Source organism: Zonotrichia albicollis, chromosome 1 (genome assembly GCF_047830755.1).
Source record: "Zonotrichia albicollis isolate bZonAlb1 chromosome 1, bZonAlb1.hap1, whole genome shotgun sequence".
Classification (NCBI taxonomy): Eukaryota; Metazoa; Chordata; class Aves; order Passeriformes; family Passerellidae; genus Zonotrichia; species Zonotrichia albicollis.
The window spans coordinates 147,576,247-147,589,825 of record NC_133819.1 but is presented as its reverse complement, the minus strand read 5'-3'; the positions used below and the strand labels follow the sequence as shown (position 1 = coordinate 147,589,825).

Genomic DNA, 13,579 nt, shown 5'->3' with positions numbered 1-13,579 from the left:
GGATCAATAGAACTGGGGGTCCAGTACAGGCTACTCTCCCATTCATGCCTCCTCTCCGCAGAGGATCAGCGACTCTTGTTGGTAAGAGTATATCCTGATCCGGTCTTGCCCTCCCTTCTCTTCTCTTTCCTTACTAATGCTGTTCTTACCAGTTACTGTTGCAGGAGTCTACTTCCCCTTTTGTATCAACCTGTTCTTTCTTTTAGAGCCAGATTACTAGGTGCGTGGGAGAATGCTCTATTGCTTCTCAGATCACAGGATCAGTAATAGGGATCTCCTCCTTTTCTTGATCTTTCTCATTCCCATCTCTTACTTCATTTAACCTGAAGATCTTTTCAGAATCTTCTAGAGCTGCCCTTTTTGCAGTTACGTCTGCCAAGTTGTTCCCTTTTATTTCTCTAGTATCGCTTTTTTGATGTCCCTTTATATGTGCCACTGCAATTTCTTTTGGTCTTTTCAAGGCTTCTTACACTGCCTTTATGAGGCCTTCATGAATTAGGGTTTTTCCCTTTGAGTTGACAAATCCTCTCTCTGCCCAGATCTTCCCAAAAGTATGTACTACCCCATAGGCATATTTAGAGTCAGTGAATATGGTACTACCTCTTTGATCAAGCCATTTTAGCCCTTTTAATAATGCATATAGTCCACAGCATTGTGCAGACCAACTATTGGGAAGCTTTCCTTTTTCTATGACTGTAGATGCCATTTACAATAGCATACCCTGATACTCGCTTACCATCTACTACCCGGGATGAACCATCTATAAACAGTATATCTCCTTCAGGCAAAGGTAGTTCTAATAAATCTTCTCTAACTTTTAGCTGCAAATCTATGGTTTCAAGGCAGTGATGTTCCAATTCTTCTTTTGGTTCTCAATATAAAAATTGTGCAGGATTTTGGATCCTTGTTGTTGTCAATTCTATATTTTCACTTTTGTTTAATATCAATTCATATTTTAAAAGTCTGCTATCTGAAATCCATTGGCAGGCTTTCTTACTTAGTATACTATTTATATCATGGGGAGTATACACCTTAATCTTGTTTCCTAGTGTTAACTTGTAACCTTCCTCCACAAGAGTTACAGTTCCAGCCACTGCCTGGAGACAAGTGGGCCAGCCTCTAACTACGGGATCCAGCAACTTGGAGAGATAAGCAATGGGTTTTCGCACCCCACACCATTCTTGTACAATAACTCCATAAGCTATTCCTTCTTCTACATTGACAAATAGTTCAAACAGTCTATTTAAGTCTGCAAACTTAGTACTGGAGCATTTGCCAACTTTTCTTTAAGTCTTCTAACTTTTTCTCATCATTTTCATCCTAATTTATGGGCTCATTTTCAACTAATTTATCATATAGAAACTTAACTGATTTTGTGTGTCCATCTATCCATAATTTACAATACCCAATTAATCCTAGTAATTTTCTCACATCTGTTTTTGTTTTTGATGCTGGCAATGATAGTATTCCCTGAATTTGGTCAGCATCTAATCTCTTATATCCTTTCCCACTTATATGGCCTAGATACTTTACTTCTGGTTCCACAAATTGTAACTTTCTCTTCGATACTTTTAACCCCTTTTCCCCTAGGAAGTTCAGTAAATTAGCAGTTGTTGTTTGTACCTCTTCTTTCTGTTCCCCAGAAATTAATAGATCATCTACATACTGTAGGATTTGAGATCCTTCTTCAGGTATAAACTGTTTCATTAGTTCTTCTAGAGTTTGGCCGAATAGGTTTGGTGACTCCGTGAATCCCTGAGGCAACCGTGTCCATTGTAATTGTTGTTTTCTCCCGGTTTCCTCATCTTCCCATTCAAACGCAAACCATTTTCTACTTTCTTTCTCAAGCGGACAGGACCAAAAAGCATCTTTTAAATCTATAACACTAAACCATGCAAGTCTCGATGGTACTTTGCTCGATAAATTATAGGGGTTGGCTACTACTGGATATCGAGTAACAGTTTGCTTATTTACTTCTCGTAAATATTGGACTAATCGGTATGTGCCATCGCATTTCTTTATGGGTAATATTGGGGTGTTATGTGGAGACATGCATGGTTCTAAAATTCCTTCTTTAATTAAGTCTTTAATTAAGGTGTTAATCCCTGTTTCCGTTCTACGGAAATTGGATATTGTTTAACTCTTATTGGGGGAATGTCAGGTTTCATTTTGATTTCTATGGGTGGAATTTCCAACAGTCCATGACCCCCTCCTTCTGCCCACACTCTCAAATCTATCTCTCTCTCATCTTCTTCTTTTAAAACCATCATTTTCACTACCATACGTTTTCCTTCAGGGACTACCCCTATTCTTAACTACACTTGTAAATCCCGGCCTAAGAGGTTGGAGTCTAATTCAGGCATATACAGCAGGTCAGCACAGCCTTCTCTGAAACTTCCTTTTATAGGTACTTCTTCAATAATAGGTACTTCAAAAGGGTTATTCTCAGCACCTTTAATTTTACAGGTTTGGTTACTTAATTTGCATCCCTTGGGAATTTTTGAAATACTTGAATGATCAGCTCCAGTATCCACTAAAAATTCAATTTTCTCGCTCTGAGGGCCAATTTCTAGGGGCTCCTTTTGATGTCCAATATCATCCCTCTGAGCGTAGAGCCCCTGACACCCCCAGTCCTCTCCTTCCAGCCTTCTCCCTAAGGTGTCTTGTTCCTGAGCAATAGCCTCATCCATCTTTCTTTTTCTACAGAAATTTCTGGTGTGTCCTTTCTTACCACAATAAAAGCACATGACTTCTGCCCAAGGTGGTCTTCTTTCGGGCCAAGGGGACTTATTATCTCTGTCTGGCTCATGCCATCTACTTGGCTAATCTTTAAATCCACTTATTCTTGGACCTGTGTACTTGCTTTTTCCATCATCTGGTGACTCACTATTCCCAAATCTAGCACTCTCTCTAGCCACTGCTACCATAATTTTTGCTTTTGTCTTGTTCTTCTCATCCCTCCTTAGATACACTTTTTGCACCTCTCTTAATAACTCGTTCATTCCTCTTTCATGCCAGTCATCTAACTTGTCCAATTTCCTTCATATATCCACCCAGGCCTTAGTTACAAATTGAATTTTAACTAAAGCTTGTCCTTCTGGACTATCTGGATCCACACTTGAGTACAACTGAAAGTTTTGTTTTAATCTTTCTAACCAGGCGCCTGGTGATTCATCTCGCTCCTGGTGACTATCAAATGCCAATCTTGCATTATTTGTTCTTGGGACTGCCTCTCTTATCCCTCTTACAATTAGTGTCCTATATTGCCTCATGCTCACTCTTCCCTCTTCCTGGTTTGGATCCCAGTTAGGTGGGTTAACAGGCATTTTATCTTGTCCTCTAGGACCTCCTCTATTTTCTCTTTCCCAAATCCTCGTACCCGCAGTACGAATCATTTGTATTTCTTCGGAAGAGAACAGTATTTCTAGGAGAGAATTTAATTCCTCCCACGTAAAGATGTTAGGCCCTAAGAATTGGTCTAATTGTTGGGAGATGCCTATTGGGTCTTCTAATAAAGTCTTAATTTCTTTCTTAAAATTTCTAACTTCAGAGGCGGTTAATGGGGCATTCACAAAAGCAATACCACCTCTGCCCCTGCCCCCCATAGGCACTTCTCTCAGAGGAAACAACTTTTCAGTTCTCCCACATTCACCTTCAATTTTCTTTGCTTGGAATCTTGTATTATATTGATGGCTTGCTACAAGCTCATCTGGTTCAATTAATTTCTTTTCCTCTATATCTTTACAACAACAGGCCTTTTTCACTCCCTGACCTTTTGTTTGCAAACTTTCCTCCTGCTTGTGACTCTCAGTATGTTGGAGTACAGGGGATAAATAAAAAGGAATGTTTTGTGATGTTCCAGGAATAAGAATAGGGGAAGAGGTACTTTGGGTTATGGGCTGAAATATGGGGGAAAAATAAAAAGGAGTATTTTGGAAAGTTTTGGGAGCCAAGATTGGGGTATGGACACTATGAGTGGTACTAGAGACCAGTGTCTGGGTACTTGAGGAACTGGAGGGACTCTGCAAAACTGAAGGAGTACTAGAATGGGCAGGTTCTGGTATATTTGGGAAAGGAGATGATACAGAAGAGGGGATGCTGGGAGCAGGACAACTTGAATTAGAAGGTTGAGGTGATTTTAAAATGTCTGTGGAGGTAGATACTGAAATTGCATCCACCCGTGAGATGGTACTGAGGGGTACAAGGTTGGAGGGGGAGGAGGAAGGTGGTCTATAGGGGGAGTTGGTTGAGGAGGTAACGGGAGGTCATCTAAGGGATCAGGAGGGGGAGGTGGAGGAAGATAGTCTAAAGGATCCCACCTCCATTCTGGTAGCTTAGTTTCTTCTTTTTCTTTTTCTCTGGATACTTTATATAATTTTATTTCCTCTTCCTGTTTGTCCCTTTCTAACCAACATTTAGCATATCTAATCTCTTCGTCACAAGGTTCTATTCTGGTATTGACATATCTAATTAATGCTATACATAGCCGTCTTTCTTTTGTCCCGTACCAGGGCCAATAAATAGGTCTTTCAGCAATACTCTCTTTAGGCCATATTTCTGTACAGTATCTTATAATTTTTCTCTTATCTAGATCCTTCATTCCCTCATTAGTATCCCAATTTATTAAAAGTTCACCTAAAGGACTACTAGGAGGTATTTTCTTAAAAACATCCTTCCCTTTTCTCTTCCTGCTGGCACTTTTCCCAGCACACTGTCCCATCTTTAACTGGCACTTGGTATCCAAATACAATATTTTATTTTTTTTCCCAATAAGGGATATGTATTAGTTATAAATGAGGAAGAGAAAATAAATATTAATTATTGTGGAAAATGTAATAATAATGGTTACTTTTAAAAAGTTCCTATCATAATAGACAAGACTCTTTAAAGAAATGTTTGATGTGGGAGATGAAATAAATATGGTGGCTTTGGTGGGAAACAAAACAAAACAAAAAGGTGGCCCAAAGAAATATTTTGTGTGGGAAACAAATATGGTGGTTTAGCAAGTATTTTAGAATAATAATGTTAATTCAAATGAACACTTATAACCTAAGAAGAAATATAATATCTATCGTTTTAGTGGGAAAGCTAAACAATAGTGATGGCTATTTCAAGAAATTAAACAACTTACAACCACCTGCTCAACTAAATACAAAATAGATGCAGTAAGCCACTTACTCTGCACACCACACTCAACCACATACAAATTGGCTTCAATGAGCCGCTTACTCAAAATGGCCACTTCACACCACACTCAAAAATCAAAATGGCCACTTCTCGGCCCACCATATAGAAAACTCAAAATGGCCGCTTCTCGGCCTGCCTCACAGCAAACGCAAAATGGCCGCTTCTTGGCCCACCACACAGAAAACTCAAAAATTCCTAAGGAATGGTCGAAGGACTTTTGGCCTGCCCTCACCTCCGAACCTCATTCCTTAGGGGCCCCGACTCTTAACATAGAAACAAAAAAAAGAAAAAAAAATTCTCCCTAACGTGAGCTGGTTCTAACCTCCCCCTCAGCCCTAGTGACTGAAAGGGCCCTTCCACAGCTGGTGGCCCACCTCCCCCCTGTGGGTCACTGTCCCTGTGAAGTAAATTTTCAGCCACCCCTATGACCCCCTTCAGCTGGGATCCTAGCTCAGGGTGAGCCTACTTCCCCTCTATGACCCCCTTTGCACTGGGGTCCTAGCTCGAGGGGACCCTACTCCCCTTGGGTTGGGCACCCTCCCCTTCCCCGGCCTCAGAAAGGGGGCACTCCCCTACAACGGTGGCCACTTTATTCAGTGGTCTCCGTATAGGAGTATTTCCTCCCACCCCCAAGGTCCTAGTTCCTCAGAGAGTAGACTCCCCCAGTCTATCCCTGAGGAACAGCCCTCCAGGTGGTTTGAGCTAGTGGTCAGAGCTCTACCCCTCACTGGGCAAGTCCGCCCCACTAACCCCCCTTGGGTACCCCTATGACCCCCCAATGGGATCCTAGTTCAGGGTACCGAGTGTGTCCCCCTCTATGACCCCCCCAATGGGATCCTAGTTCGAGGGGCACAACTCGGGCCAATGGCTCAAACCACCCCTAGGAGCCTCCAATCACTGGAGGAACGGAAGCCTGAGTGGGTAAGGGCGGCTTTAGGTGGGTGCTCCCCGTCTCCCCTACTCCTGGGGGTCCATAGGGGCCCACGCACTCCTCAACAGCACTCGCTTCGGGGGTCTGTACTTACAGCCCCCGTCTCATTCACTCACATGCACTTCGCACCCCCTATTGCCTTCAACCCCACTCACGTTGCTCTGAGGCAACGTGAGCCCCGCTCCCTCTCGGAGGGCTCTCACCTTTTGGGTTGCTGTGTTCCTTGCAGCCTCGGGTATAGGCGCAAACCCTTCTGCAGTCCAACAGTCCAATCTCTGGCAGCCAGAAAGGTGGCTGGATGCGTCTCTCGGGTCCTGGGCTACCCCGGACTGTTTCAGGGCGTGGCCTATCCCGGACGAGTCCCCAAAAAAGAGATGTTATGGATACGAACGAGGCCAAACTTTCTCCACAGAAAGAGGTTCTCGTTTATTAAAATAGCTGCAAGGAACGGAGTGCCCAGGATAAGCCCAGACGCCCACACAGCGAGCCAAAAACGAAAACAGTGCGCTGACCCCAAGTGTACTGGGTTCTCCCAAACAACAAATATCCCAAAAGAAGAAGAACCCTGACCCAAACAAACTCCCCACATTTATAGTCCCCTTCGAGTCCAGGATTGGTGCATTTTGCATCCTCATGATGATTGGTCCATTTCCAGGCTTCTCATTGGTCTTTACCGCCGTTCATTCTGGACCAATCATTTCTGCAGGGCTTTGAATGATTGGTCAGGTGTTTCATCCAATCTCTCTTCAACCTTGCCTTGCCCCATCAGACCCCTGCTTCACCAAACCCTGGGCCCTTTAGCACATTCTAATAAGCCCTCCGCCCTTTAACATAACACAAATAATATAACATAATTAATACAATATAATTGAATTATATCCTATTTTAACTTAACTTTTACCTATAACAAGAGGAAAGATGCTATCCTTATGCTGACTTAAAGCAAATGTTGAATTAGGCAAGGTTAGGAAAATGAGACCTCTCCCCTCTGAATGTGAGCAGGTGTTCCTGTCGCTGTGGGTTTGCGGATGGATTTAGCTCAGCCAATCTAATGTCCAGCTCTGGTGAAAGGAGGAATCTTCATCCTCCCACACATGGGTCTGCATTTCTATTTTTGTCCAAGTTTAAATGGGTTCATTTTCAGAGTGACTTAATATTAAATGGTCCTTTTGCCTTTTTTTTAGCTTTATTTTGAGGGTTAGAGATAGCTTTGTATGGAGAACCTTGGCATTATGGGTAGGGTTGGTGTCTGATAACTTTGAGAACTGTATTCCTATGGATCACACACATTTGAAGCACATTTCACAAGATACTGTGGAAGCTGGAAAAACACATTCCTTCAGAAAGAGATTGAAAGAAACAAATATTCACTTCATAGCCATAGCTTATTTTATTTTATTATTCATTATTCATTATTTTAACTGTACAGACCAGAGTTATGGTCTGTACAGTTGAAATCTATTATGTATACCTACATTATGAAGATTTTTTTTATACTTTAACTTCAGCTAAAGTTCTTTTTTAAATCAAAAATTTGGTCTGAAGGCAGGATGCAGCATCTCTATAGGAAAGAAAAAGGACACTTATTGTTTAAAGTCTCATGGATTCTGACAGTTGTTTGCATTAGATTAGTTCTGATGAGTGTTTGCATTGGATTATCATATTTAATATGTATCAATTAATTTTTCTAAGTCCCATTTTGAATGCATTTATGTTTTCAGTTTCTGTGACATTATGCAGTAATTGTTCCATAACTTAATTAAATGTGGGGTGAAAGTGCATATTCCTTTAGTTTAAGTCTGCATTGAACTTTTTTTTTTTTGTGGGTTGCAAGATAATGATTATTTACACTTTTTTTCTGCAGTATTGCTTAATACAAAGTTTTTTCTGATATTTCACCTTCAGTTACCTCTTTTCCAAGCTGAAGGTCTCCAAATTCTCTACCCCCTTTCCAAACAAAATACTTTGGATTTTTTCTTTGTTTCTGTTTTCTGAAGTTCTTCTTTATCCTTGATCCATACTTGAAGCTTTAGGACATTTACAGAATTTAGTTGAATTAACAGGAATTATGTTGATGTTTTTTCCTGGTTTATTTCTGATCCATTCTAATAATTCCATTCCCTTTTAGACTGTTGATAAGTATTGGAGAACTCTGTAGTGAAGGCCAGGCTGTTTTTTCAAGGGACAGACTGTAAGACACTGGAGGCCATCTCTGAGTTTGAGCCAGGGATGAGGCTCACTGGGTAATGCTTATCTGTAGCAGCTGCTGTCAGAATGACATGAAGAACTCAAATCTTATTCTTCTGAAGGCAGATTTACTTAGGTGATATTGACTGAAAAGAGGAAAGCAAAAGGCATAAATAAAGTCTGGTAAACTAAAGTCGATTCTGCCTTTAAAATAGAGATATGATAGTGCTGGGGGAAGGATTTTTGCAAAAGAACTTATCAGTACAGTAAACTTCTTTTTTTTTACCCTGATATTTATATACTTTGACTTCTTGAAATGATTGCCTAGGGAAGCAGGAAAACCTTTATCTTCCTTATTGCCATTTGATGTTTTTAATAAAAAGTAAGACCTTGCATGTGTTTGCCTTGTTCTTAGGCATTTCCCTAACCTGAATACTGAGGGCATTCTTTTGGGATTTGGGATATGTGGTGGCTAGGCTGGGCAGAGCCTAGAAACCAATTTTCTCACTTGCTGGGCATGTGCTGTGGTCATTAGTTTGTGATCTAGTGGTGATTGCTGTGGCTGCTGGTCTGTTGGCACCCTCATCCCAAGTGGATGGAGGCATCTAATCATTATTAATGTTCCCTGTCTTCTAAGGGTGGGAAGTAGCTACCTCCCACTAGGGGCCATAATTGCCTTCTGTGAGCAGGTACTTCATCAGCATGACTGCAAATCTGAATCTCCCTCTTCAAGTTTTTAAAGACATTTGTCTTTCTGTGAAATGCATAGGTAATTTAGAGGCAGTAACATGAGGATAACCTTGGAGCATTCTGCTCACTCGAAGTATGCAAAATACTGGTGAGTTAGTATTTATCTAGTGAGTATATATTCAGTTCACCCAATTTAGGTGATTAAATTTTTATAGTGGTAGTATGAAAGTCTATTAAACAGTTTGGCAGTCCTTTTAGAAAATGCTCAAACATCCTGAAATGCAGAAGGGCACAGAGGAGAGTTAGTGTGGAGCATTTAATGAGAATCTTTGTCTCACAGTCAAGAAATGGGAGGCCTAGAAGAGGCAATCATGCATATAAAGCAGTTTAAGACCTATTTTCTTTTAACCGAGTCACTCTAAATATAGAATTTGCTTCTATTTTAAGTATTGAAATATCAGAACACTTTTCTGCTCTCTGATGTCTATTCTGTTACCTTTGTACTGAACCCACAGACTGAGCCATGGCTTCTGTGCTGCAATGACCAGGTCCCATCTCACTGGGACAGTGCAGTTTGGGAGATGCAATCCTGTGGACAACCTGATATTTCTGGGAAAGGGAGGAACAGGAAGAATAGAAGCTGTAATGTTCTGGTAACATTTAGGGTAAAATCTTGGAAGATCAGTTCTGTTGAACCTGCAGAATCTTTAATACAGAACTGAAAGCATTATTAAAAAACAGTACTCCAAAAAACCTGGTTTTATATGCAACCAGTTTAGTGAGCAACAGAGCTATTACAGTTTAGTTAATCTGTTTAGTTACAGAGTTGCCTGATGTCCAGTCTCATAGGAAAAGCTTCAATAGCTTAAGGTACTCCCATATGGCCTCTTCTCAAAATATCTCAATTTCCCACTTAAAATCACTCTGAAGGACCCACAGAATCTCTGTTTTTCTCCTTGTTGTCTACAGCACTTCTTTCCTCCATGTCCTCCTGGATTTCTCACTAAGTCTTTCACACTTGTTGTTGGGTAACCCCCACTGTGGTTTCAGAGACTTTATATTAGTACTGCCTATATTTTTTAAATAATATCTTCAGGAATCTTGGCTAAATGCATTCAGTATAGCTCTGAGTGCTCCCAATGAAGATTGAGACATGCACGTGGAACACAGAATCAGAATAATCTGAATTGGAAAGGCTCCACAAAGACTGAGTCCATCTCCTGGCCCAGCACAGGACTGCCCCAAGAATCACACCATGTGCCTGAGAGCATTGTTCAAACACTTTTCGGGCTCTGTCAGGCTTGGAGCTGTGACCACTGCCCTGGGAAATCTGTTCCAAACATATTTTCATTCTGAGGGATGGCAACATGCCCCAAAATATAAGGAGTTTAAGGAAAAGTTGTACATAGCTTTAAATATAGACTAAATTGTCTTTTAGACTAAACTTTTCCCCAGCCTTATTTGTGGAACTGATTGAACAGCTAGGCATCATTTTTCAAAGGCTGTATTATGAAGCAGAAACAGAAAAATTCAAATTTTATTTAGAAGATTTACAGTCTTTTCAAGGTGGAAATATTTGGATGTAGGATCTCCTTGTAGCAGGCATCAAGCACTATAAATAAGGTTCTGAGCTATCAGTCCTGGCAAGTTATTTAAGCAGAACTGTTGTATAAGTACTGATGGATTCTGGAAGTGTATCCATCATTAACAACACAAACTAAAACAGTCAAACTAATGATTACAGAGTTTATTGTTTAATTTACACTTTTCTATTATAGACAATACATATTTCTAGTGTGAAATTTTTGATAAACATTCTTTTCATTCTTCCTTTAGGAGCCAGAAAAATTGTTCCTCTTGAGGCTTCTCCTCATGAAAATGAACCCAAAACTCCAGACACAACAGCACAAGACCCATCACAACGAAAAGGATATCAAGAATATGCCATTCAGCAAACCCCATATGAGCAGGCAATGAAAACAAGCAGGTAGTTTTGAAGTACTTACATTTGTGTTGATGCAGAATATGAGTGAAGTGTTTCCCCATCCATCTTCATGAAACTGGGGCATTTTTCTGAGACCTTTAAATAAAGGAAGAGCTGAAAATTAACTATGAATAAGCTGTATAATTTAAAATGTTTTTGGAGAATACATTTTTTAAAAAACTAAACATTTCTGTCCATTATGAATATCTAGGGAAACACCTTATGCTATGAATGTCTAATTTCAACACATTATGTTACCAAGGTTCACTGCTGTAAATATAACTTCTTGTTTGGGGTTTTTTTAGGTTGGGTCCAACTCAACTGAAAATTTTTACATGTGAATACTGTAACAAGGTGTTCAAATTTAAACACTCCCTCCAAGCACATCTGAGGATCCATACAAATGAGAAACCTTACAAGTGTTCTTACTGCAGTTATGCCAGTGCCATCAAAGCCAACCTGAACGTTCACCTGCGGAAGCACACGGGGGAGAAGTTCAGCTGTGATTATTGCACCTTCACCTGTCTCAGCAAAGGCCACCTCAAAGTCCACATCGAGAGGGTTCACAAGAAGATTAAGCAGCACTGTCGTTTCTGCAAAAAGAAATACTCAGATGTTAAAAACTTGATCAAGCATATGAAGGAGACTCATGACCTCCAAGACAAAAAGGTGAAAGACGTTTTCGATGAGCTTCGCTTGATGACACGAGAGGGCAAAAGACAGCTCCTCTATGACTGCCACATTTGTGAGCGCAAATTCAAAAATGAGCTGGACCGAGACCGCCACATGCTCGTTCATGGTGATGAAAGACCCTTTGCTTGTGAGCTCTGTGGCCATGGAGCCACTAAATACCAGGCCCTTGAGCTCCATGTTCGAAAGCACCCTTTTGTGTACGTGTGTTCTGTGTGCCTGAAGAAGTTTGTCAGTTCTGTGAGGCTGAGAGCTCACATCAAAGAAGTGCATGCAGATCTGCAGGAGGATTTTGTTTTTAATAGTTCTATCAACCAAAGCTTCTGCCTGCTTGAGCCAGGAGGTGACATCCAGGCAGAAGCCCTTGGTGAACAGCAGACACAAAGTGCAGGTGAATCAACTGTCACAAGCACTGATGCTGTTAACACCCCACAGCAATCTGCTTCTGAAGGTGAATCAGCAGCTGCAGATGTAAACCATGATGGTCAGCATAATGGTGATGTACAAATTGATGCTGTCCTTTCCTTAGAATTAGAAAATCCTCTGGTGAAGAGTGTAGCAGACACACTGTGTCAGACAACAGACATAGCAGTCCCAGACATTCAGCCCTGTGTAACATCAGATTGCTTCCTGCTGAAAAATGGTACTGCTGGCCCTGAGGAGTTTAAAGATTCTCCTCCAAATGAAGAGGAAGTTACTCAATGCAGTTCTGTAAACGAGCAGGGTGAAGAAATTAATCTTCTACTATCTGAAGACAAAAGTTTAGATGTGAGTCAGAACAACACAATGACTGAGAACCTTGCAGTTCTTGCAGAGACAATCCAGTCTGTTCCTCCTGGTGAATCAGAAACAAGCAATCCACCCATTCAAAATTCAGCAGAACCCACAGACCCTTTGGCAGCAGCAGAAGCTGGGGCAGCCACCAGCCCACAGACAGCCTCTTCCAACACAGCCACAGCGGGGAATGGATCCGTGGCCTTCATGCAGATCCTGGACAGCTTGCAGAAGAGACAGATGAGCACTGAGCTGCGGGAGAGGATAAGGAAGGTTTATGGAGACTTGGAATGTGAATACTGTGGTAAGGAGCAGTGGAATTGTGTTTGGGGTTTTTTAAATCTTATGCAGTGAGCTAGCTTTTTCCTGATCCTCCAGTTTCCAGTGATGTAATTGTATATCTTTGCAGCAGCATTAATGTTGTAGTTCAGTATGGATTCTGGGGTCCAGTGGTATTTATGTTTTGCTGTAAATATAATGTGAAATGAGTAAAATCTCCTCAAAAAAACTCAGTAGTAGAATATAGCAAAGCAAGGCTCAGTTATCTGTTGATGTGAAATTTGATAGAATTAGATTAATTCTGTCCATGTGCATCTCCCCAAGTCACAATTTACACTGGGGCTAAGCACAGCAGATTTAGGTATGTGATCATCATTAGTGCAGTTCATGCTTTAATGCTTGAGCTTCATTATCAGCTTAGTACAAAATCCAATTTTTTTCATATAGCGTAGGAGGATGTATAGTAATATACATTCTGTACAATAGAAACATAGACACTGGCATAATTTTGTGTCTTGTTTTGAACCAGGTTCTTTGAGATGAAAATTTTAATTACATGGTATCAAATCAAGACTATCCTGACTGTAATTGTTTGGGTTTTTTAGTTTATGGAAGTGGGAATAACACACCATTCCCACTTATTCTAACTGAAAATGTTTGTGTTTACATAAATGGAAAGGAAGCAATTCAGGATGTATTTTGTAGCTTTCATTCTTGAAAAGGCAAAGGAACCAAAGTCTGAAAAAACAAATTTTTGAAACATCATGTAACATTGTACTTTAGATGAATTGCTCTAAACTTCTTGGTGCCATTATGCCAAAAGGCTTTTAAGAAGGAATAACATGGAAGAAAGTAAC

The 13,579-nt window shown here is 40.7% G+C and overlaps 1 protein-coding gene across 2 annotated transcripts in view; it reads left to right on the top strand.

The window, feature by feature from the left end:
• The window catches only part of ZFAT (zinc finger and AT-hook domain containing), an 87,616-nt gene that overhangs the window by 32,099 nt on the left and 41,938 nt on the right, over nucleotides 1–13,579 (top strand). For both annotated transcript variants that reach the window (XM_074557373.1, XM_074557376.1), the window contains exons 5-6: nucleotides 10,832–10,982; nucleotides 11,285–12,747. In XM_074557373.1, the coding sequence (XP_074413474.1) occupies nucleotides 10,832–10,982; nucleotides 11,285–12,747 (1,614 nt within the window). The remainder of the gene's footprint in view (nucleotides 1–10,831; nucleotides 10,983–11,284; nucleotides 12,748–13,579) is intronic.